Source organism: Garra rufa, chromosome 19, assembly GCF_049309525.1.
Source record: "Garra rufa chromosome 19, GarRuf1.0, whole genome shotgun sequence".
In the NCBI taxonomy this organism is placed as follows: domain Eukaryota; kingdom Metazoa; phylum Chordata; class Actinopteri; order Cypriniformes; family Cyprinidae; genus Garra; species Garra rufa.
In genome coordinates this window covers 20,160,260-20,183,317 of record NC_133379.1, presented here as the reverse complement: position 1 = coordinate 20,183,317, position 23,058 = coordinate 20,160,260, and the positions used below count along the sequence as shown (strand labels likewise).

General features: G+C 37.5%; 3 protein-coding genes and 1 non-coding gene across 7 annotated transcripts in view; 1 reads left to right on the top strand and 3 right to left on the bottom strand.

Annotated features, from left to right (window-relative positions):
- Nucleotides 1-11,927, bottom strand: part of ankhd1 (ankyrin repeat and KH domain containing 1) — a 64,079-nt gene extending 52,152 nt beyond the window's left edge. For all 4 annotated transcript variants that reach the window (XM_073825221.1, XM_073825222.1, XM_073825223.1 and 1 more), the window contains exon 1: nucleotides 11,490-11,927. In XM_073825221.1, the coding sequence (XP_073681322.1) occupies nucleotides 11,490-11,765 (276 nt within the window). In that variant the 5' untranslated portion in view covers nucleotides 11,766-11,927. The remainder of the gene's footprint in view (nucleotides 1-11,489) is intronic.
- A 2,093-nt stretch (nucleotides 11,928-14,020) lies between these two features.
- On the bottom strand, nucleotides 14,021-17,403 carry LOC141292702 (deoxycytidine kinase 2). Its single transcript, XM_073824740.1, has 7 exons — nucleotides 17,213-17,403; nucleotides 16,514-16,629; nucleotides 16,233-16,426; nucleotides 16,006-16,153; nucleotides 15,798-15,913; nucleotides 15,378-15,477; nucleotides 14,021-15,294 (listed from the first exon to the last, which is right to left on the bottom strand). The coding sequence occupies exons 1-7, from the start codon at nucleotides 17,304-17,306 to the stop codon at nucleotides 15,268-15,270; spliced, it is 795 nt and encodes a 264-aa protein (XP_073680841.1). The 5' UTR covers nucleotides 17,307-17,403; the 3' UTR covers nucleotides 14,021-15,267.
- A 997-nt stretch (nucleotides 17,404-18,400) lies between these two features.
- trnas-gcu (transfer RNA serine (anticodon GCU)) lies at nucleotides 18,401-18,482 on the top strand. Its single transcript has one exon. It is a non-coding gene; the product is annotated as a tRNA-Ser (tRNA).
- A 595-nt stretch (nucleotides 18,483-19,077) lies between these two features.
- cd248b (CD248 molecule, endosialin b) lies at nucleotides 19,078-22,514 on the bottom strand. Its single transcript, XM_073824590.1, has one exon. It carries the CDS (start codon nucleotides 22,404-22,406, stop codon nucleotides 20,400-20,402), a length of 2,007 nt encoding a protein of 668 aa, XP_073680691.1. The 5' UTR covers nucleotides 22,407-22,514; the 3' UTR covers nucleotides 19,078-20,399.
- Between the last annotated feature and the right edge of the window lie 544 nt (nucleotides 22,515-23,058).

Sequence of the window (23,058 nt, the reverse complement as noted above, 5' to 3'; positions counted from 1 at the left end):
ACACAGACTGCAAGCGCTACACTTCTAGCAAGAGGCAAGAAGTGAGGGAGGAGGAGGGACAATTTTTTTATTACATACAACGACATGTCTGGTGGCAGAGCTGGTAACCCTAAACGTACATCAAATCAATAGGATGACTTGGTGAAATCAACTATGCTGGCTCAAATTCCTATGTCCTTAAAAAAAAAAACAGTGCTTTTATGCAACATCTCCTGCCGGGAAAACACAAAAATGATAGCGGTCTATACTTTGCAGCGTTCTGGAGGTGAAACTTTAGCCATGCACACAGATGATCTGGCAACAATAACATAGTGTGTAAAGTCCAAAACAGCAAGTTTTGCAATTACACAGCTCATGTACTGCAGTACATATGACCAGGGTCAGTAAGTTCACACACAAACAGCATATTTGCTTGTGTTTTTAGGTCACATATAGGGGTGAAAAGCTAAAGTATAACATTAAGTATGGACATACAGTTCAGATAAACACCGAACATGATAAATAGTTTGTATTGGTCTATTAAAAGTGAAAAAGTTCACCCTCAAAATTTGGTCAATTTTTAATGAACCATGTTGTTTCAAAAACTGTTTGGAAGAATTTTGAACTTTTTTTCCCACATAATTAAAATGAATGATGACCAGTCGCTGACAAGCCCCAAATACAAAAGGATTAAAATCATGAAGTAGACTATAAGACGTGTGTTGTATAATCAGAAGCTTTGGGCCTTAGGATTAATAAAATCATGCAGTTATTCACTAATAATCTTCATATAAATACAGCACATCAAAAAGTTGAACATCAAAGAACAGACCAGTTCTTTTGAGTCTCATAACTGATCATGCAGTGGGAAATATAAATAGGCATATATTTAAATATGACTATACACCTGAATATAAATCCACAGTTGATATTTGAAAGCTGAATGAGAAGATATTACGAAAATTTCAGTCAGGTATCATATGAAGAGTGGAAATATAGCACATGAGTCACAGGCAGGGTCCGAAATTAACACTCGCCACTCGCCAAATGCGAGCAAATTCTCTTTCTGGCGAGTTAAATTTAAAGCGCCATCCGCCACATGGCGAGTAAATCTTTTCACCAATAATGTTAATCAGTATCAGTCTCGCGGATCTCTGTGATGCTCCCCCGATCGGGCCAGTGCTGCCTTGTCACTAAAGTTTACATTTGCCGTGTGCAAATACAGTCTAGTGGTGCGTTCACACCGAAAGCCAAGCGAATATACGCATCGCGTCACTCGCTGTAGTTTTTCCCGGCACTAGCGCGAATAACAAGAAGGCGCGATCAACCATGGCAGAGATAAATACGATCGCTGCTTTGTACCCGTTGTGTAAGTCCTAAATGGGGGGATGCTTTTGAAAACTTTTTTTTCTCTCTCCATAGGGAGAGGTTGACCAAACTGTTAAGTGTAATCTGTTAACAACGCGCATTATATACCCGTCTTTTTAGGCAAGAACCAGATAATGAGTGTCAGGTCATGAAATGTTTTTAATACGACGCAAGTATTATGTGATCACAATTTAATAAAAACATTGTAAGTTAGGCCTATTAATGGTAATGATTTAATTTCAAACAACGAATACATTTTATAGAGAAGGTGAACAAAGTATCAATGGAGCTTTTTGGAAACTCCGAATCAGTAAACCACTGCGTCGCAAAAAGATTCACTGTTTCGAAGCGCTTCAATCGGATCGCGAATCATTTGATTCAGAACGTTAAACTTCAAAGCGCGTATGGCGAATCATTTGATTTAGATCGGGACATAGGAGCGGCTTCGCGGGACGTTTTATCCCCACCATGGATAAAAATAATTCAGCAGAGGCAGGGATGCATAGACCAGAGGGGAGGAAATCCACCCGGCAAATCGCACCCTGTACATATACATGCACGCTCTTTTTCTTTCTCTGCCTTATTAGAAGCTGAATTTGTAAACTCGGTATACTCCTTAAGGTGAGAAACTTTCAAATGTTGTATCATGTTCGTTGTGTTAATTCTTTTGTAGCACTCCTCCTCGGGGTATCTCCTTTGCATACACCTTGCAAACGGCAAATTTGTTGTCCTTCTCGGACACGTTGTAAAAAACCCATACCGGCGACGTCATCTTCAGTGTTAATGCGTTGTAGAGACAGCCACGCCCATTAGGAGACCCTAGTCTGAGAAGTGGGAATGCATGCTCTGGTGGCTGTTTGTTGTTGTAAACGTCATCTGATCGGCCTGCTCTGATCTATTTTGAGAACTCCGTTCAAAACCGATAGTGCCCCTATCGGTCGATTGCGATCGGATGCCGATCGATCGGTGCATCTCTAATAAATATTAACTTTTTTTTTTCTTTTTGGTGGGGCCAGTAAAAATCTGAACCACTGGCCCAATCAGGCCAGTAGAAAAATTCCTTAGCGTTGAACCCTGCTGTGGCACAAAGACTGCGTCAGAAGCAGGAGGCCAGATTTCATGGACAAAGAAAACAAGTAGTCTGACTAGATCAGATAGTTCGTTAAAAACATTTCCAAGTTATAATAAAAAACCTAAAATGACCAAAAAGTTGTTTTTCTTAATTGTCACTCCTCTCTGTCCGGAGCACACATAATATACAGAATAACATGCTTTGGATATATCTGTGTTAAATCGTTCAGAATTTTGGCAGGTAAAAAATAAGCTTGGCTGGTTGATTTTTTTAATCCACCGGCCAACTTGGCCGGTGTGTCAAAAACTTAATTTCGGTCCCTGGTCACAGGTACTACTGCTATGGTATTTTAAAATTTTATAAAGTGTTTGTTTTTGTCATTTGTGATTTTGTAATTTGTAAACTTTTGAATAGAATAAAGATGTACATTTTTCTTATTTTGTCTAAATATCAATAGTTTTCATTTAGTAGTGCCCTTCAGAAGCTACAAAGAATACTTACATGTTTCTTAGAAGACAACCTAAGTTAAATTTGCCCTGATCTGCGAATTAATAGCTCTTATTGCATTGTGTTTCTTTCTGAAGCATTACCGAGCATTTGAACCTTCTGTAAAATATGCATTTGAGTCCCTCATTTGTCCTTAGCGTGAAAAGATGCATCTCAATATCATATAGTCAATGTCAGAAAGGGTTCAAATACACAAAAATTAGGGCTGTGCAATTAATCGAAATTTGGTTTCGATTTCTGCTTCAAACGACCATGAAAATGCAGTAATCGAGATTAAACGATTATTGCGCCCCATTCTGCCCTTTTACCAGTGGTGCACTTTCGCTCCTCCATAAAAGCCAAATTTCACATGCAAATCAGCTAAATCATGTAAGGTGGCTTTCATAAAATGGGACGTGCTTGATTTATTAATGTTTCTTTGATGTTGTGTTTTTAATAGCACGTAAGAAAACTTGCGCTGTCCTTTGTTAATGCGCTCAGAGACAGAGCGGAACACGGACATGAAAGTTATCTTTTAGCTCAAGGTGCGCACCTAAACGGTCAAATACACGCAAAAATATTTCAAAATGAGGGGCTTGGTGATTATTCATGTAAACTCTTGTCAGTTATGTCTTAAATGAACAAACAGTTGAAAATGAAAATCAGTGCGTAACAGTATAATGGGTCCGTGTGGTTAAAGCGGCAACACATAATATTCCTTTTGGCGTCTCTGTGCCTAATATGAATAAAATGTAAAAATACGTTTTATACGAGAAACATCACTCACTGCTCTTGAATGAAGGACGTTTTAGTTTTAATAAGAAACAAAGCATGTTTAACTATTAGAGTGAAGACATTGTTTTATTTTACATTCAAATTCAATTTCTGTAGTATTGTTAGACTTGCATAAAAGTATTCAGTATTTTTAAAGCACTGTTTTTTTATTTGTATCTTTTTCTCGCTGTATTGCTATCTTTAAATTAATCACTATGTAAAGTTTTGGAGCCTGTCATAATCGTTTAAATAATCGTGATTACAATATTGACCAAAATAATCGTGATTATGATTTTTGCCAAAATCGAGCAGCCCTAACAAAAATGTAAAACAAAATTTAAAAAAATAAATAAAAATAAAAAATTTGTGGGACCTGAAGGATTTTCCTGAAGAACAGCAGGCAGTTTAACCGTTCAGGACAAACAAGGGACTCATGAACAACTCACACTAAACAACAACAAAACACACACAGCTGTGGATCATTCAGGTAACAACTAGAGATGCTCCGATCAGCATTTTTGGGGCCGATCACAGATTACCAATCACCAAGATCATGATCTGCCGATCACTGCCGATCACAGAATGGCAGGGGAATGGGAATCTTTTATCTATAATCTAGCAGAGTTTGCACCATTTGTAGAAATGAAACTAACTCTAAATTAACTGTTGAAAAAAAAAAAAAAAACTGTAGAAATAGGCTACAGTCAAGATCTTGAAGAACCACCAAGTTAGGGTTGTGCCGATAGACAATAGTATCGTGTATCGACGATAGTTAGAGATATCGCCAGTTGCTGATGCCTTTGATGATAGCAAGACGATAATTATTATTATCCGTCAAAAAGGCGCCTAACTTTAGCGATGCAGTGCAGAGAGTCGGTTCTAGAATGCTTCAGAAACTTGTCTCGATATAAACACATGCATAGAGTGGCCATGTCGCCTTAACGCGCCGCATGGGTAAGAGATTTATTCATCATACAGTATAGATAAATAAACTGATTATAACGGGAGTGTTTTTTAAAGTGCACCTCGCAGTAGACTAGGCTACACTAGTTAGTGATGAAGTTCTTTGATAATATAAATGCTCTTTGCTTATTTGTTGCTGCTTTTTAAGATGATGTAAGGATTATATTATCCAGCATTGCACAGTCATTAGGATAAAGGAAGTAAAATGTGGTTTAGGCTGAATTAAATACGATATATCAGAAACCGTCTGTATATAGGAAACAAACATTCACCAATCCGTCTGTATATAGGAAACAAACATTCACCTCAGTAACATCTATATGCGTTAATTAGAATTGCGATGCGATAAAATGGCGCTAAACATACGCAGGTGAATTACACGGACACCATTTCTCCTCATTCTATATGAACTGAACTACAACATGAACTGATGACAACAATCAGAAACACAGCGGTAACATTGCAATATGACGGGTATAGAAAGATACATTCATTTACATTCAAGCACGCACATTCACCACTCACTGAAGATAGCAGAGAATGAAACCGAAAGAAAACTTGAACTTCTCCGGTAGTCTACAGTCAGCGCTCTGTACTCTGTCACATGCCAATAACAAGACTACCCTTACAAAAAGAATAAGGATCTGACAGGCTGACAATAGGACGATATGACAATTGAGCATATCGCCAACAAGTCTTTATCGGACACTTTGAAAAACTTCCAAACGGGAGAACTCATGTTGCACTGGTAAGCTCCGCTCTGCTGTTGTTTACCTGTGCGCCGTGCGTGCACGTGTGAAAGTCGAGCGAGTAATTTACGTCAAGTGATAGGCTTTTTTGATCGGCACTTGATCGACGATCAAGCTATTTTTAGTCAATATCGGCCGATCATGATCGGTGGCCGATCAATCGGAGCATCACTAGTAACACGGTATTAAGAATCAAGCATATGTAAACTTTTGAACAGGGTCATTTTATTAATATTTTATTATTTATAACATGTGGACTATATGTAAATGTCTTATGTGAAATAACTTATTCAGGTCAGTACTTAATAACATGCGCTTTGTATGATCCCTCTTATTTTACTAAAAATGTAACATTTTGCAGATTCTGCAAGGTGTATGTAAACTTTTGACTTCAAATATAATCCAGTTTATATTTTGAGCTGACGGAGATGATATTTCAGTCAGTTATCATACGAAGACTGGACATATAGCATGTCAGTCACATGGACTACGGTTATGGTACTTTTAAATGTTTTTAAGGTTTATGCAATTTTTGAAGCTTGATGGCCCCTGGTCACCATTCGATTATTTTGAGATCTACAGAAGACAAAGTCAAAGGGTTGGAACAACATGAGGGTGATGCATCAAAAGAGCTGGCAATAGTGAGTGGTGCTGGGGCTGATACAGGTAGTCTGTAATGTACAACGATGCAGCAGGGCTGAAACAACTCAAGAAGTTTATAAAGAATCATTATTAAACAGAACTGCATATGTAGACGAAACCACAAAATACCAGTTAATCACGATATTACGCACACAACCAGCTCTGAACACATGTGATGCTTATACTTATGTCCTAAAGAGAAGTTACATGGTTACAACATCTACAGCCTCAAACTTAAAAACTTACATAACCAATTTAACTGATACTTTGCATTTAAACCTTTTATCATTTTATTTGCCTATAGCAGGAGAAACTAACCCTTGCACTTAAATACACTCAAAATAAGACAAAAAATCCATATACAAGCAGTCTTATGATTAAACAGCCACAGGGAACCTATGTTGCACTAGACAAGATCTAAACTAAAGAGGTAGAGGGGTTGGCAGGTAGGGCTAAGCGACAACAGGCTGTTGACATCGATGACATGCTCTGGACATTTTTACTTGATTTAAATTCAACTAGCAACACAAATAAATGCAAAAACAGCCAGTCAGTGCATGGCGCTAATAATTCCATGTGTTCTGTGTGTCTGTGTGAATAAGTGGCACAGTTCTGTCTACTACACAAACTCAAACACACGTACTGCACACAGTGTTTTCAATGTCTGCTGTCTCAATACATGAGAACATAAACTTCATCTCCAGAGCTACTCTGACAGTCACTTCACAAGCTTTTCTCCTTTTCATTTGCAGAAAAACTGTTAAATACACACTGAATCTCAAAGATGAACAACATGCTTAATTAAAAGTACAGTTCAACTTGAAGAAATTATGACAAATATACATTGCAAAAACAGCCAATAAGTGCGTGTCGCTAATAATTATGCATGTTTTGTGTCTGTGTGAATGAGTGGTTCAGTACCATCTACAACACAAACTCAAACACATGTAAAGCTCAGTGTTTTTCAGTGTCTGCCATCTCAATATATCAGGACCATAAACTTCATCTCTAGAGTTGCTCCGACAGTCACTTCACAAGTTTTTTACTACTTCATTTAAGGAAAAATGGTTAAATACACACTGAAACTCAAAGACCTGGAAAATACAACATTCAGGGAAAAATAAAATGGATTTCATGAAGCCCTAAATTAAAAGGTATCTTTCTATGTGGAGTTTAATTGTGAACAAACAAGTTACACGTCGATTCATTATCAAGGTCTAACAAACACATTGAAAGCATTCTTTTCCCATATTAACGGTAAATTAATATGATACAAAATATCGTATGATAATATTTTGGGCCACATAGGCCAGCCTCAGGCGAAGTTTGTTGCTATGATTGTATCTACAGTTTTCCCCAAAGACAGGGAGTTAACATGTAGCGACTGTGTAGTTGACTCCCTCTCCAGACAGCAATATGCAATTAATTAGGAAACACATGCTGTGTCATAGGCCACAGTCATGTGAACTGTGTGTTGGTCATTAAATATATGTGATGGAAAAACACCATACACACCAAAGGCATGCAAGAAATATCCTTTTATGTTACAAGTTAACATAAGGCAATAATTCTGCAGTATAAAGGACGTTGGGACGAAAAGATTTAGTAAATGATGTAACAAACTTTAACGCCAAATGCGTTTTTTTCCATTCTCATAAGAAAAAGCATTTTGACATGAGGGCAGAAAAGGCCAATTGTCTTCTACAAGCATGCTGCTCTTTTCATCTGACATTTGTCTGACACTGATATTGATTTAACAGAGTCTCTGAATTAACCCAGAATATCACTTCTGTCCCTGTACATGTAAGACATATAGAGGCTTCCAAGAAGCTGACTAATCTTTTTGAAATTCCATGACATTCCCAGTATTTCCAGAACCATGCATATAGCTTGCAACAGAGCCCTATATTGGGAGAACAAGCCAGAATGTCACAATTTAAAGCAACACACAAATTAGCCGAACCTGGCTATGCAAATTTATGACTGCAGAATTCCATCCACGACTAAAACAAGCAAAGAGAATGCAGAGAATTTAAATATAACTAAAAATGCGTTAAATCACGCTGTAATTTCATGGATGTAAAAACGTATCACATGACCCAGCGTCCAGTATCCTGATTCAGCTATACTCTTGCTTGAATGACTAAACTTGTTTTTCATAAACATAATTACATTTCTAATCGCATTTAGTCTAATTTAAGTTCATAGGGCAGACTGACTCATGACGCATGGTGACCTAACAGGAAGTCGATGCAGAATGCTGGAATTTGTGGGAATGCAGGTCCTACCTGAGCCTGTCATCATCTCCATCTACCTCCACCGACTTTAATACCCCTCCCCCTGAATTCCAAACAAATACCAACAACACAAGGGGGGGCACCCATTACAAGTTATAAAAGGCAACAGACACACCCCTGTACTCCAGACAGGGGGGGGGGGGGGAATCACATGCAGCTCTGAAATACAACAGCGTATGTTTGCAAGCATGTCGGCCCCCGAGAACTCAATTTGATTTCAGTCATTTACTTTAAAAAAGGCTTATGGTTTATCTGCAATTAACAAAATTATATTTTCTTAAAACTAAACTGCATGCTCGGTAGTGGAGCATAAATGTAGAGGTGAATGATATACCGGTGCACACAACAAACCCACAGAAATTTGGTAGAAATCACAGTTTTTAGATAATGTGTCGCCATGAAGGACTTGTAAATTTAAGGTCACAATTAAGATTATTCATTTTGTAATTTACAGTCAAACTAAGATTATTCAGGTACCAGTTACAGTTTATTATTTTAATACTAGTTGGTGCAGAACACTATAGTTCATTAATGTAAGTGAGGAGAGCAAAATGAAGAAGAAAATGAACTGTGACATCTTAAACCCAAAAATTCTTTATACAGTGGACTACCAGTAAAATTTGGGACCAAAAATTTGTCTTGACACTTTAACCTGACCATGTTTTGTTAAATCATTCTGTCAAAGCTATCTGAAATAATGAGGATGAATTTGTTCTGACACAGTTTAACTTATCATATTGTATTACCATTTTCTAAACTAAATCAAATAAACTGATAATGTGAGAAATTTTAAAGGTGTCTGAATGTATTTTTGTACTGTGACTCATTTGTGGTCAAGATGAATTTGTTCTGACACAGTTTAACTCTTGAGTTCGTCATATTGTATTGCCATTTTCTAATCTATAGCAAATAAACTGAAATGAGAAATGTTGAAGGTGTCTGAATAAATTTTAGTTTGATTCATTCATTTGTGATCATCAAGATGAATTTGTTCTGACACAGTTTAACCTTTTTTTTTTTTAAACTATAACAAATAAACTGTAATAATGAGAGAAATTTGAAAGGCGTCTGAATTTTGGTTTGACTAAGTTTGAGTTCAATTGATCAAAAATTAAAAAGGATGTAGGATGGGACTGGATTCTGTGAATCCGTTGTTAAATATACTTTGAAATGTCGCCACTGCGTTTAAAAGTTGACGCAGATTAACAAAATCTTGCAAGGTCTGGGTTTAAGTGGACTTAATGATTTGAAAAGTCCTGCATGTGTTACCAGAGAAAGGCCTGCAGTTTTCACTGGAAGATCTAGTTATGACATTTTAATTAAACATTATGAGGTCAAAACATAAAATAAAAAAACTTATGCATGGACGAATTGTTCACAATAACATGCATTTAAAAAAGGGAACTTAATTTGGTATCTGCATGCTAAAAAGCAACTTTAACATCAAACACTTAATCATTTGTGTTTTTTGATCTATTGTATTTGTCAATTTGTCTATTGCTCATAAATTTTTTTAGTATTACAGACTACTTGTTTTCAGTTTGAGAATGTTTTACTTATGTTAGGCTAATATTTGTGACCCTGGACACATAACCAGTCTTAAGTAGAATGGGTATATTTTTAGCAGACACACTTATGGGTCAAAATTATCAACCTTTCTTTTATGACAAAAAACATTAGGACATTAAGCAAAGATCATGTTCAAAGAAAATATTTCGTAAATGTCCTACCGTAAATAGATCAAAACTTGCTTTCTGATTAGTAATATGCATTGCTAAGAACTTCATCTGGAAAAAAACGATTTTGTCAATATGTAGATTTTTTTGCACCCTCAGATTCTAAATTTTCAAAGAGTTGCATCTCAGCCAAATAAAAAAGATTTTTTTTTTGGTCCAGGGTCACAATTGCTTCTGCTGTGATATCAAAATTGGAATTAAGAATAATTTTATACCACCTAAAATACTAATAATCCACAGTAACCTTATTATACACAAAAACAACTAGATTGTGATATAACGTTATCATGAAGCAAGATTACTCATTTTATGACTGCTTTTGGTCAAATCACCCACCCCTACAAACGTGCATTAATTTTTCATCATGCATTTCGTGTCTGGAAAACGCCTGTCATGTGTCAACAAAGGTAAATCCTGTTTGACAAACGCAAAATCTTGGATAAAACAGAAGTGTACACTTGATTCTATAAGTAGCTGCAGTTTTAGAAAAACTTCCTTCTGGGGATCGAGAATTAAACATCTACAGGACCCAACAGGTGCATCTTGATGTATGACGACAAACCCGAATGACAAGTCGCCCTGAAACCCAGCGCCACACTTCATTATCATAATGGCAAATGATTGCTCCTCTGACACGGAGGAAGAAAAAAAACTAAACTTAACGCATGTTGTTTTAACATTTGCGTCCCTGAAATTTCAGAAGCTGCAGTGGGGATATATTTACTTAAGCCTGGGTGCTAGTGCTGACACTCAGGTTAATGTAAACGTTGTAACGTCTTTCATCTACATTCACAAACGCCACATATGTCAAGATCCAAGTCAGAGCTTAAGTTTACCAACACAGTGTAAGGGCCTGTTGAGGTACCGTCACGCAGATAAGCTTTGCTAAACAGCTAATATTTCCAGCTAATATTTAGTTACGTACCAAGATCCACTTAGCCTCCCGGCTAGCGACATTTCTAGATCCTTCAAAATGACTGTCACGAAGACGCAGCGAGTGGCGAGTTAACTTTAAAGGGCGTCAGCTGGGGTGGCAAGTGGCTGAACGCGGTAAAATGATTTCGGGATGGCTAACTAGCAGACGACGGCGTTGCCCCCTGATGTTCTCTTTAGGCCCAAATCGCAGCCTACGTCTCTGAGCCCGTGCTAAGCTAAGCTAACTCGCCAGAATTTGAGCTATTTAGAAACGCAACTGGCAACGTGGGTCGCGAGAAACGCAGCTGAAATGGCTGCTGACGGCGCTCCGCGCAAGAGTGTTGTTGTATAAATGTTGCCAAGAACGATACGTGATACGTCGGCCTCTTTAGATGAGGTGATTAATTCCAGGGTTTTGGTTGGGAATGAAGCCTATTAAGGCTAGCTGGAGTTAGCATGTAAGCTAACACACACTCACACACTTTCTTGCTGGCTGACTCGCTCTCACCTCAGACACCTCATCCTCGTCGCTGCCGGATCCTGGGCCTGACGATAGCACCGCGGCCGCTGTGAGTTTGAAATCAAGTCTGTCTGTGGTGGGCCCGCCAGCCTCGCCGAACAAGCGGACTTTCTTGCCACCGACGCCGATCCCGAGGCCCCCGAGTCCGGCTCCTGGTGTAGCTCCAACCCCCATCCCTAGCGCAGGGGAACGCGGAGTCACCGAGTCAATCTCGTCCTCGAAGCCGTCCGTCAGCATTGCCGTCCCGGCTACTGCATCCTGCATACTTTCCTAAATAATACGTCTGTTTGTGAAGGTAATGTCGTCTCTTCACTTTCTTTGGGGTTATAATGTTATAAAATAATTACGTTTTACTTCAGAAAAATCCTCAAACTCTCCTGAAGCGAGAAGAGAATCTCTTTCCCCCAAGCCATTAACTTTCTAACAACCTAGCCTACTTCGTACCATTTGTGTATTGTCCCGCCTCAGTTCAAAATATGCGAAGGCTATTGGGCGCGAGAGTTAAGTACTGGAACCTGATTGGCCGCAACGCACGCTACTCGAGCGAAAGCACGCGACGTCAAGGTTGGTTTACGAGAGGGCTTTAAGATTTAACGCCAGGAAACATCATTTAGTAAAGACGATTGGACGTGGGCACGCTTGTCACAAATTCCCGCCCTCTCGATACGCCTATTTTTGTCTTTATCGAGAAAGTGGAGGTTAATTTGTTGTCAGAATCATATTTAGGAAGTTGTGTGAATTTTGGATGTGTCATGTTTACTCTAATGCAATGCTAAATGCATAGAATAGTCGGTCAAAGCCTGTCTTATTCTTTTAAGAATATAACATCTCATGTGTTGATAGTTAAAGTCCGTCATATCTGCGTCCGACATTAGGCAACTCTTATTATTTAACATGTTAGGACAACTGTGTCAATAACAGTCAGTTTAGAGGAGGGCGCGACCGACCTGGGTGAAGCAATACCCGGATTTCTGTGAATGATTTAGTTATGGGACTTGTAGTTTATTTTGATGAGTATCTAATATTGTGCAAACTATATGTGGAGTAGAGATCAAAATACAGAGTATCTAGTGACAATATTGTACCTCCTTTCCGGGAAAATGTTATTTTGCATATACTTGATATACTTTTTTCATATTCTTCTGCATAAATATACCTACCCTTTTATATACTGGTTTAGAAGTTATTTTGCTACATATAAAAATTATTTATGACTGAAAACATTTATGCTATTGTGAGAGTTCACTGAAAGCTGTTCATCAGGTGAAACTAAAAACTAACAGGGAAGATTATTTAAACTTTATTTTGCATTAATATCCAAATTCAATGCTCATAAGTTAATTAAAAGCTCAAAAAAGCATTCAGGCTCAGCTTTGGTATTTAAAGTACTACTTCAATAAATGTTACATTTGAATATTGTAAATAATAAAATTGAATTACTTTTTACATATGAAAGGTTATTCAGGTGATATTATTAAAATTGCAAGTTTGTTTCACCTGTTTGCACTGCAAATATTGGTTTTATGAATTTATAAAGTCATTACCAAAGTTTGTTATTTTGTTCAGGTGGACCAAAAAAAAACAGTCTTAAGTAGCACATGTGTATTTGTAGCAATAGCCAAAAATTCATTGTATGGGTCAAAATGATACATTTTTCTTTCTTTTAGGCCAAAAATCATTAAAGATCGTGTTCCATGAAGATATTTTGTAAATATTTCCTACCGTAAATATATCAAAACTTAATTTCTTATTAGTAATATGCATTGAAGAACTTAAGAACTTAATTTGGACAACTTTAAAGGCGATTTTCTTAATATTTTGATTATTTTGCACCCTTAGATTCCAGATTTCCAATACCAAATATTGTCATATCCTAACAAACCATGCATCAATTGAAAGCGTATTCAGCTTTCAGATCATTTCAAAATTTCTCAGATAAACATATATGTATATACAATTATTATGGTATTAAAAATGAATATGCATTCATGTACAATTGCATTTCTATTTTTTTCATTATTGTTTTTCAGTGTCATTGTCGGCTGACATTTAAACTGTGTTCAAGCCATTTGTTTAAAATGGCCAATTCCAAGGTTTAAAGGTTAAAATAGTCTTAACATAAATAAAATTAACCTGAAAACTGGTCTTAAATGGGTTGCCTACATTGACCATGAAAGCTTAATTACAAGGATGAACTCAAAAACATCGAATGAGCCAGCGGGTTCTCATTGGTGAGTGAGTCAGTGTTCTGACAGCCTGTATTACAGGAGCAAGAGTTTGGGCAACTAGTCATAAAGCAAAGTGGAGAGAATTCAGTCTAAAGCTGGAGAAATTAATGGTTATGAAACCATTTTGTTTTTCTCTTTGTTCAAACTGTACATCTTTCAGTACATTTGCTTCCCACACATTTGACCAAATCATTTACATGACATTTCCAGTTGCTTGTAAGAGATTCTAAGCACTCACAAAGAACAATTTCTAACAGATAAAATATTTAGGAGCAGAGAATAACAAAATGAATGTTTTTAATTTTTTAGGATTTTATTCATTTCATTTAGCAAACACTGTAATTCCCAGCTTTCCCATGGCTGTGGGAATCATGTAACTGTCAACTTTTCACTTACAGAATAGTTGTCAGATCTAACACATAAACGGCACATAAATATTAATATCCTGTATGTTACTGTATGCACTACCAGATTTTGAACAATAAGATTTTTGTTAAAGAAGTCTCTTCTGCTCACCAAACTTGCGTTTATTTGATCCAAAATACAGCAAAAGCTGAAATATTGTTAAATACTGTTTTCTATTTGAATATATTTTAAAATGTAATTTATTTCTGTGATTCTAAAGCTGTATTTGTGTATATATATACACATATACATGTATGTGTATTTATCCATCATTACTCTAGTCATACAGTCCTTTAGAAATCAGTCTAAGATTGTTTAAAAATCATTTATTACAGTTGTTTTGTTAAAAATGGCAGAATTGAATTTTTTCAGGTTTCTTTGATGAATAGAAAGTTAACATAAACATAACTGTCTTTATCATCACTTTTTATCAATTTAAAGCATCCTTGCTGAATTAAAATATTACTTTCTATAATTTCTTTCCCCCTAAAAAAAATATACAGACTCCAAGCTTTTGAAAGGTATAGTGTATGTTACAGAAGCTTTTTATTTCAGATAAATGCTGATCTTTGGATCTTTCTATTCATCAAAGAACCTTAAAAAAAAATGTACTCAGCTGTTTTAAATATTGATAATAATAATAAATGTTTCTTGAACAGCAACTCACCATATTAGAATGATTTCTGAACGATCATGTGACACTAAAGACTGGAGTAATTATGCTGAAAATGTTGCTTTAATCACAGGAATAAATTACATCCGAATAGAAAGCAGTTGTTTAAAATAGTAAACATATTTCACAATATTACTGCTTTGCTGTATTTGCAAACAAATGCAGGCTTGGTGAGCAGAAGAGAATTCCTTAACAAAAAAACACGCATCAAAAATCTTACAGTTCAAAAACTTTTGACTTGTTTGTCCATCACATCAGAGTTTAAAACAATATGTTTTGTAAAAATGATGTTTTAATATACAACCAAAATACATATGTACAAAAAACTAAAAATAAAATCTGCTAAAAAAAAAAAAACTAAAACCACCAATTCATCCATGTAACCACAAGCATAAATCCAGAGTACTAGTGATAAAACACCAGTTTAAATGATTGAAACAAACCAGTGTCCATTTGTAGGCTACAGAGTGCTCAAAAACTCCTTTACCTGAAAAGAAAAAAAGAACAAATTATTTACAATGTAAAGAACTCCTAATTATGCCATTTCCTCACAGAATAATATATACATACCTTATCAATTACACCTTCTTGCTTAATTCTGTCATTTTTAAAATCCTCATTAACATCCAGGACCAGTATTGGAAGGTCTTTAAGATATTCAAAATCCAACCTGTTTGACAACATACTTATTTAGATACTCAAACAGCTTAAATACAAGTATTAATACATTAACCCCTGGTTTCACAGACAAGGCTTAAGCCTAGTCCTAGACTAAAATGTAAGTCTGAGCTGTTTCAGCTGAAAGAAACTTGCACTGACTGATCTTAAAATATGTCAGATTTTTTGTTTTGTCTCAAGATGCACAACAGTAATGTTTTTACCTGAGGAATATTTCTAAAAACTACATAAATGTCCTAATTGAACAATGGCCTAATCCTGGCTTAACCTAAACCCTGTCTGTGAAACCGGGCCAATAAGTTGATCACTAACTTTGTGGTTTGGTTGTACAGCCAACACTCATGCTTATAATGCAGCTTCTCCAGGTAGTCCAGAGGAATTCCTTGTTCTTCCTCTCGTCCTCTGAACTGAAGACGCTGCATACACCTCTGTGAATCATGCGTTTAATCAATAAATCATACAATTGTCACATTTACATCATTTTTATATTACTACAGATGAAGCAGGAGCTGTGTGGTACCTCAGGATCAGCACGAAGATAGATCATGGCATCAAGTTCAATCTGAGACTCAAATTGAGTGAGGAGCCACGAATGCCAGTCTTGATAGATGGCCCACTCAGTCTCATTTAGATCTCCAGACTCAAAGAGGTTGGAGGCAAACACATATCTGAAGAATCAAAAACATAATGTTTCATGCCTTTTCAAAATTTTCTAAATTATTCAGACAATGTGTTTATTGTACGTACCGATCACTGTAGACCGAGCGCTCCAAGAACTGGACTGGATGCTCTGCCTGCTGAAGTTTGGAAGAAGGAGGCTGAAGCTGTGAACGGACGCGACTCAGGCAGGCGTAGCTCTGGAAAGTGTATGACCAGCGACTGGGCTTGTCGTATAACATCTGCAGAAGGTTGCCTCCACTCTTCTGGGACGTGCTGAGCTCCTACAGAGATAGAAAGAGAGATGTTATTAAAAATCTGAGTTGAAGACACTTCCTTAATAAAATATCTTGTATACAGACAAACTGTACCTCATACTCATTCTCTGTGGTTTGTACATTGCACCATTTTCCAATGGGCTCTGGTATGACTTCCCACTCTTCTGACGCACGTTCCAACATGCGCACAAATGTCGACTTTCCTGCCGCTGTTGCACATATATAAATGTTTTAAAATACAAAACATCAATACAAACAATCATAAGTTTTGTTCCGCATCATTATCAAAGATAAAAACTTATCCTTGATGTTTATGGCAGGTATTAATTTGGCTTTAAATTAATACCTGACATAATTAAACCAAATGTTGTAGCAGTCAAACTTTGTATTCAATCATTATGGTACTAAATGTTTATTATTACTATTATTAATAGTATTTTAAATCATAAAACATCATAATTTACTTGTCAACCGTTCCAATGTTGTTAATAACGTTTCAGGACGTTTAAAAATATTTTTTACAGTTGTATTATTAAAATATGGAAGGAAAACGAACTATTTAAAAAAAATTAAGTCTAATCATAAGAATAATCGATGCCTGCTGTACAAAATAGACCTAGTATTTGGCGCCAACAGCACTAATGTATTTAACAATACCAGAAAGCTTTCAAGCATAGTACTTTCATAGACTGTTCATAAAAACTAAACTGTTAACAACACTTACGTAATATATTAAGTGCGTTTTGTTTTCTGTATATTATTTAGTTTTAAACCAAAATGAATCCAACTTACCAATGTTTCCCTCTACTGAAATCTTCAATGCCCGTTTTTCAAAACTGAGGTCCGCATCAGGGCTCGAACAAAATCTCTTGGGAGGAGTAGCCATTATTGTACAAAATACTTAAATATATAAACAAGCAACTGTATTAAATATAATTTTTAAAGTCTGTAAGACCAGCTTAATGCTTCCGCGCGCGCCTAAACAGTTTGAACTGGTTGAAATTCGCGGCAAGTCTTCACATGGTCGGGGGGAGGGGCTCCAGTGAATTCATCGTGTGATTGGCCAAGCCCACGAAAGCCTCTGTTTCATTGGTTGACGCTTACAGCGCGCTGAGTTTACTATGGGTCTGTTCTGAGACGTTTCCGTTCTTTTATCTTGTAAACATGATGCAAGACAACATTCATTAACCTTTCAGACCTTTAAATTATGTAAATCTCCAAGATTCAGCTGGTAAGTGGTTGTAGATGCGGACGAAAAGATTTAAACTGTAAGTTAGATGGACTATACCGAAGTAAATCTAATCTACAAAGTAATTATTAATATCATTACTATTACATTATTCAGCTACACATGACTAAAAGTTAAAAAAAAACATTATTACAGAATGTTACACGATGAAGCTTTTTTGAGTTGCTGGGAGCAAACAAGTGTCACGATAAGACTGTAAGTTAAGTTAAACCTTTGCAAAAAAACAGTTAAGGAGTAGTCAGAAATGCATATTTACGTACAGAACTTTATAAAAACAAGTAACGACAGCCATTTAGCAATTGTCACGATTATATACCTCTATATACTATTATATAAATGTGCTGCGCCTATTATATAAATCAATGTAGCCAGTAATGTTAGTCTGGCTGACCAGCAGAGGGCAGCAGGTGACTACGGCAACACAAATATCAAGCAAAAGTGTTTTCCCGCACATTTTTCGTGCATGTAAAACAAGAGATAAGTACTGTTAGGTCTTTATCTATCACGTACAAAATGAAGCTGTATACTTGCTCTCTATATGTCAGGTAAATTGAGTCAGTAGCACTAACAGTTGTGTGATACCGATTTAGCATAATGTCAGGGAGATAAAGGTGTTTTAACAACTATTTAGTAAGTTAAGGGTTTATTGCTTACATTCCGTTAAATGGAATGATTAATATTTCTTAAACACTTTGTTTTTATAGATATGAGTAAGAGAGTTTTATTTATATGACGAGGTGGCCGAGTGGTTAAGGCGATGGACTGCTAATCCATTGTGCTCTGCACGCGTGGGTTCGAATCCCATCCTCGTCGGAAAACATGTTTTTCCGTTTTTTTCATTGTTTAAAAGGAACCGTGAACCTTTAGTTCAGTTTTACGGCTACATTTAGAAAGAGAAGAAAATGAGAAAAAAAAATGTTGAATACTGTTAACTCGTTGTGATTTACTACAAAAGTCCAGTTTTTAAAATGCAAACTGAGTCATTTTAGTTAGTTTACAATATTCGTTTGTTATTTTTCTTTTAAAACAAGTTTTAAGGATGCCTGATGTCTTTGCTGCCACTCAACCTAAAACAAGTCCTTGATGGATCAGCTTGCCATAGACCACACGTAGACAGAAAAGCGTTGTGTAACTGCTAAAAACATATGTTTTAAATACATTCAGACAAATATTTGAGCTGGTCATGTCAGTCATTATATGATAATGATTATACTCCACATATGACGTCAACGACCTTAATGCAGTAAACAAACTTAATTTTTCATGATTTTGTTGATCTACTAGACTCCAAAATGGCTCATAGCACTTTTACAATAGTTCAAAGTGTGAAGTGAAAAACAATCTTTCGTGGCTATAAATCGCTGGTCACAGAGAAAAAACACGTGATTAGGAATAAACTACTATAACGTAGTGCAAGTTCGGCTTTTATTAAAATCACGTTAGTTTTTAAAAGACATATACAATAACTCAAATATCAGACAGTGACAACTACTGGTGGGACTGTGCCAGTACAACACAAAATGGCTAAGCCAGCTGTAATTCTCCTCACTGGTATCACTCGAAGCAGACGCGAATTTGAACTGGAATGCTGAAAAAAAAAACGTTGATCAAAGTTTATTGGTGACAGCAAGTGACATTTATTTGAAAATTACTATTATTTAGTGGGATGCAGTGAAAAACATAAACTGCTTGCAGAAACAAATGGTTGTTAATGTGTTATGTAGTATTATGGAATAATAATAACAATGAAAATCTTGTTGGTTTACTTTTATTATTTTATTTATTTTCATTTACTTTCACTGAAGCCAAAAGTGTTTTGTGCCTGAACTGTTTCTGTAAGCTCATGACCATTACTGATCTGTTTTTCTGGGGAATGGTGGAAATAATGGTGAAAATACTAAAACAAAAGCAACATGGGCATCTCATATAGGTCTTATCCAAATGCCACAATGTTACACACTCCTAAAAATAAAGTCTCTAAAGGGGTGTTTTTGCAGTGATGCCATAGAAGAGACATTTGGTTCCCCAAAGAACCTTTCAGTACACGGTTCTTAAAAGAACCATTTTGAAGAACATTTTAAAAATCTAAAGAATATTTTTCCACTATAAAGAACCTTTTCTGCATTTGAAAGGTTCCACGGATGTCCAAGGTTCTTCATGGAACCTTTAATTTTAAGAGTGTAGTCACCATTAGTTAAACTTTTCCTGAATAAAATAAAGTAATAATAAGTGTTAGTTAAACTGGTGCACTTAGATCTGTTTCATATCTAATGTGTATCATTAAAACAGCCTGAAGTCTCTAGGTGAACAGTTGTAGTTACATACCTCACTGTTGGGGGTGCTGTAGCATAAACTGTGTGAGTTGAACAAATAAATTTAAGCTTTTGACATTTAAGATATATTTTTTTATTTCTACTTGTAGACTTCATAGAAATTCTCATCCATTGTATTAAATGAAAAAGGGATGCATGCTAAAATCAAGTTTGCTATGTCCCACTTTCCACAAAATGTTCTGCTTCCATTAGAAAATAATTCTTGATGTTCTCTCCATTGTCTAAAAAGAATGTCTGAATGTTAAATGGTGCACCAAGGGACTATTTTGCCCCTGTATCCCACAGGAACTCTCAGAATACCAAAGTGACATCAGTGTGATCACACCAAAACAGCTTGACGAAGTCCAGGGTCATTGCTGATTTTTTTTTTTAAAGAGTCATGTTAATTGTACATTACTCAAGCTCGAGATTTTGCTGTGCTTGATTTTTCAGGCTTGGAGGTGGTGGTCCAGCGGTAACAGTCTGTGACGCTTTTGCTCCGAGGCTCTACAGCACAACTTGTGCAATAAACAATGCCTAATGCTAACATGACCACAATAAAAACACATAGTGGTACCAGCAATGCCACAAGCAGCCAGCTTTTATCATGTTTCTTCCTGTCACCTGGACGCTGTTCTGTTCCTGATGCCAACCTATCTTCTGGTATTTGCAGTGTTGGAGGAGTGAGCATGACAAAATCCAATTTTGTCTTCGGCACAGATGTTGAAGCCTCTGAGGGTCCTTTGCCTCCTGATGTCCTTACATCTGCTGTATCACCAGCTGCTACTGATATTTCCTCCTCATGTGCATCCTCTTGATATGAATCAGCTGAATTTGTAGTATCCACCAGTGAATTAGAAGATGCATGCTCAGGTTCCTGTGTGGTCACATCTCCTTCCTGTGTCTTCTCCGTAAACCAGCTCAGGTAAGTCGGATGCCACTCTGTGCTTGGTGACTCCAGAAGGTTGGCATCTGTCATCAGTTCTGGCAAGGCGGGATCATTCAGTGCTGCATCAGCTGATTCAACCATCAAATGGTCATCCTCTTCGACTGGCCGACAGTAGTAGTTGTCCTCCTGCAACGTATAACCTTCCTCACAAAAGCACTCAAATCCACCTTCGTAATTTCTGCACAGCTGATCGCAAGTGTCTGGAGTTTTACACTCATCGATATCTTCGCATTGCTCCGGATCTTCTTCGAGTGGAGAGAATCCCTCGTGACAGCGGCAAGTGTAGGAACCAGGCAAGTTATCACAAATATGAACGCATTTTCCTTCCATGCATTCATCTACGTCCACGCATTCTCCAAATTCAGATGGAAGGTAGCCCTCATTGCACCTACACTCGAAAGTACCAGGTGCATTGATGCATTCCTGCGGGCAAGGTTTCTGCAAGCACTCATCTATATCAAGACAACTCTGACCATCACCAGACAGGAGGTACCCCTCAGGGCACTTGCAGCGGTGTCCCTGAGGAGTGGACTCACACTCAAACTCGCAGTTGGCACTGAGGCAGGGATCCAAGAGCTGGCAGGTCTTTCCGTCTTCTGCCAGAACATAATTGTCAGAGCACTCACAAAAGTACTGGGTATCTGAGTTCACACAGTAGTGCTCGCAGCCACCATTGTCCTGTTCACACCAGTCCGTCGGAGTGTCAGTGCAGAGTGGTGCATCCTTCGACCAGCCGACACTTCCGTCCTCTCTCAGCATGCACAGGACTGACTGGTCTTCCTTGTCCTTGTCGGGACAAGGAAGAGTTGCCACAGAGCCGAAAGGGATGTGAGTAAGAATAGTACTTGCCAGTTCAAATGGGGTGGTGTAGAGTGCAGGACCCCCTCCTTCTTTTTGAAGAGCTGGGCACATCCCTTGGTAGGTGTAGCGGCAGAGGAAACCTTCCACGACCACTGCGCAAGATCCATCGAGCCATTTGAAGTTGTTCTTGTCGTTGCCACTTTTGTCAGCCGTGTTGTAGGTAATGACCACACAACGATGAGCAGCACAAGCATTGGGTACGTCCTCGCGTTGCCAGTTTGTATACTGCGTTTCCTGATCCCCAGTGATCCAGGTAAAGCCCCTCAAAGGGCGCGTGACCGAGCACTGCCGAGGCTGACGCTGAAGGCCAATCCACAGCCTGATTCTGGGCCGGGAGCCACGTCTGTCCCCTGACGATAGGAGGTCATGGATCATGGAAGCTTCTTCTGGTCCTTTAATGGTAGCCAGGTTCCCCCCTTTCTCCTTGCAGCTCCTCCAGGACTCCCTGAAAGTCTTGCGCTGGAGATGAATAGAGTAGCATCCCTCAGCATTGCACACGCCGTCCTGCTCCTGCAAGCTTTGTCCTATGACTCCCTTAGACCAATACAAATATAGAAGACCAATAAAAAGACAGGGATATGCAGCACTGAATTTTCTAACAGTCCTGTTTCCCATAATTTCTGCCGTCTTCAGGGTTTTTTTTTTCTGAGCTAATTGAATGTTTAGATTTACCTATGAGCTCTTTCAAATTTCTGGTCTCTCTGCTCAAAGAGATGACTTTTGTCTGCAGTCTGTCTGCAGCAGAGAGACAGAGAAGGAGGGTACAGACGTTTGTTATTGGAAGAGGGGGGCGGGTAATGAGTGCGCTGAGTGGTGGGGGGAGATTCGGCCTGTGGTTTTCCCTTGTGCCGTATGGTTTTCATAAGTCTGTTTAAGGAAATAGTTTGTGACCCTGCCAACAAGTCCGCCCCCAGCCCCCCCATCCGTTACTCACTCATCCAATCACTACAATAAACTTTATCACAAATTCATCCATCCATCCAACCTGAAAAATTAATGCTGGGTCATCCTGATCAGATTTCACATTTTTCCATTCTTGTATGGTTCATTTTTGCACAGCTGCTCAGACAGTTCCTTTTACACTTTAAATTAATTTTACAGATTTTTTAAAAATTTGTTTTGAAGTGATGCAATGGTTTAAATTTGCATAGCCTACTCTGTCTCATCACTGTATAGATGCTTTTAAATTCCTTTACACACCTTTACACAACAGAAAACAATAGAGAATATTCAAGTTTTGTATGTCATATTGTCATCTAAGATAGTT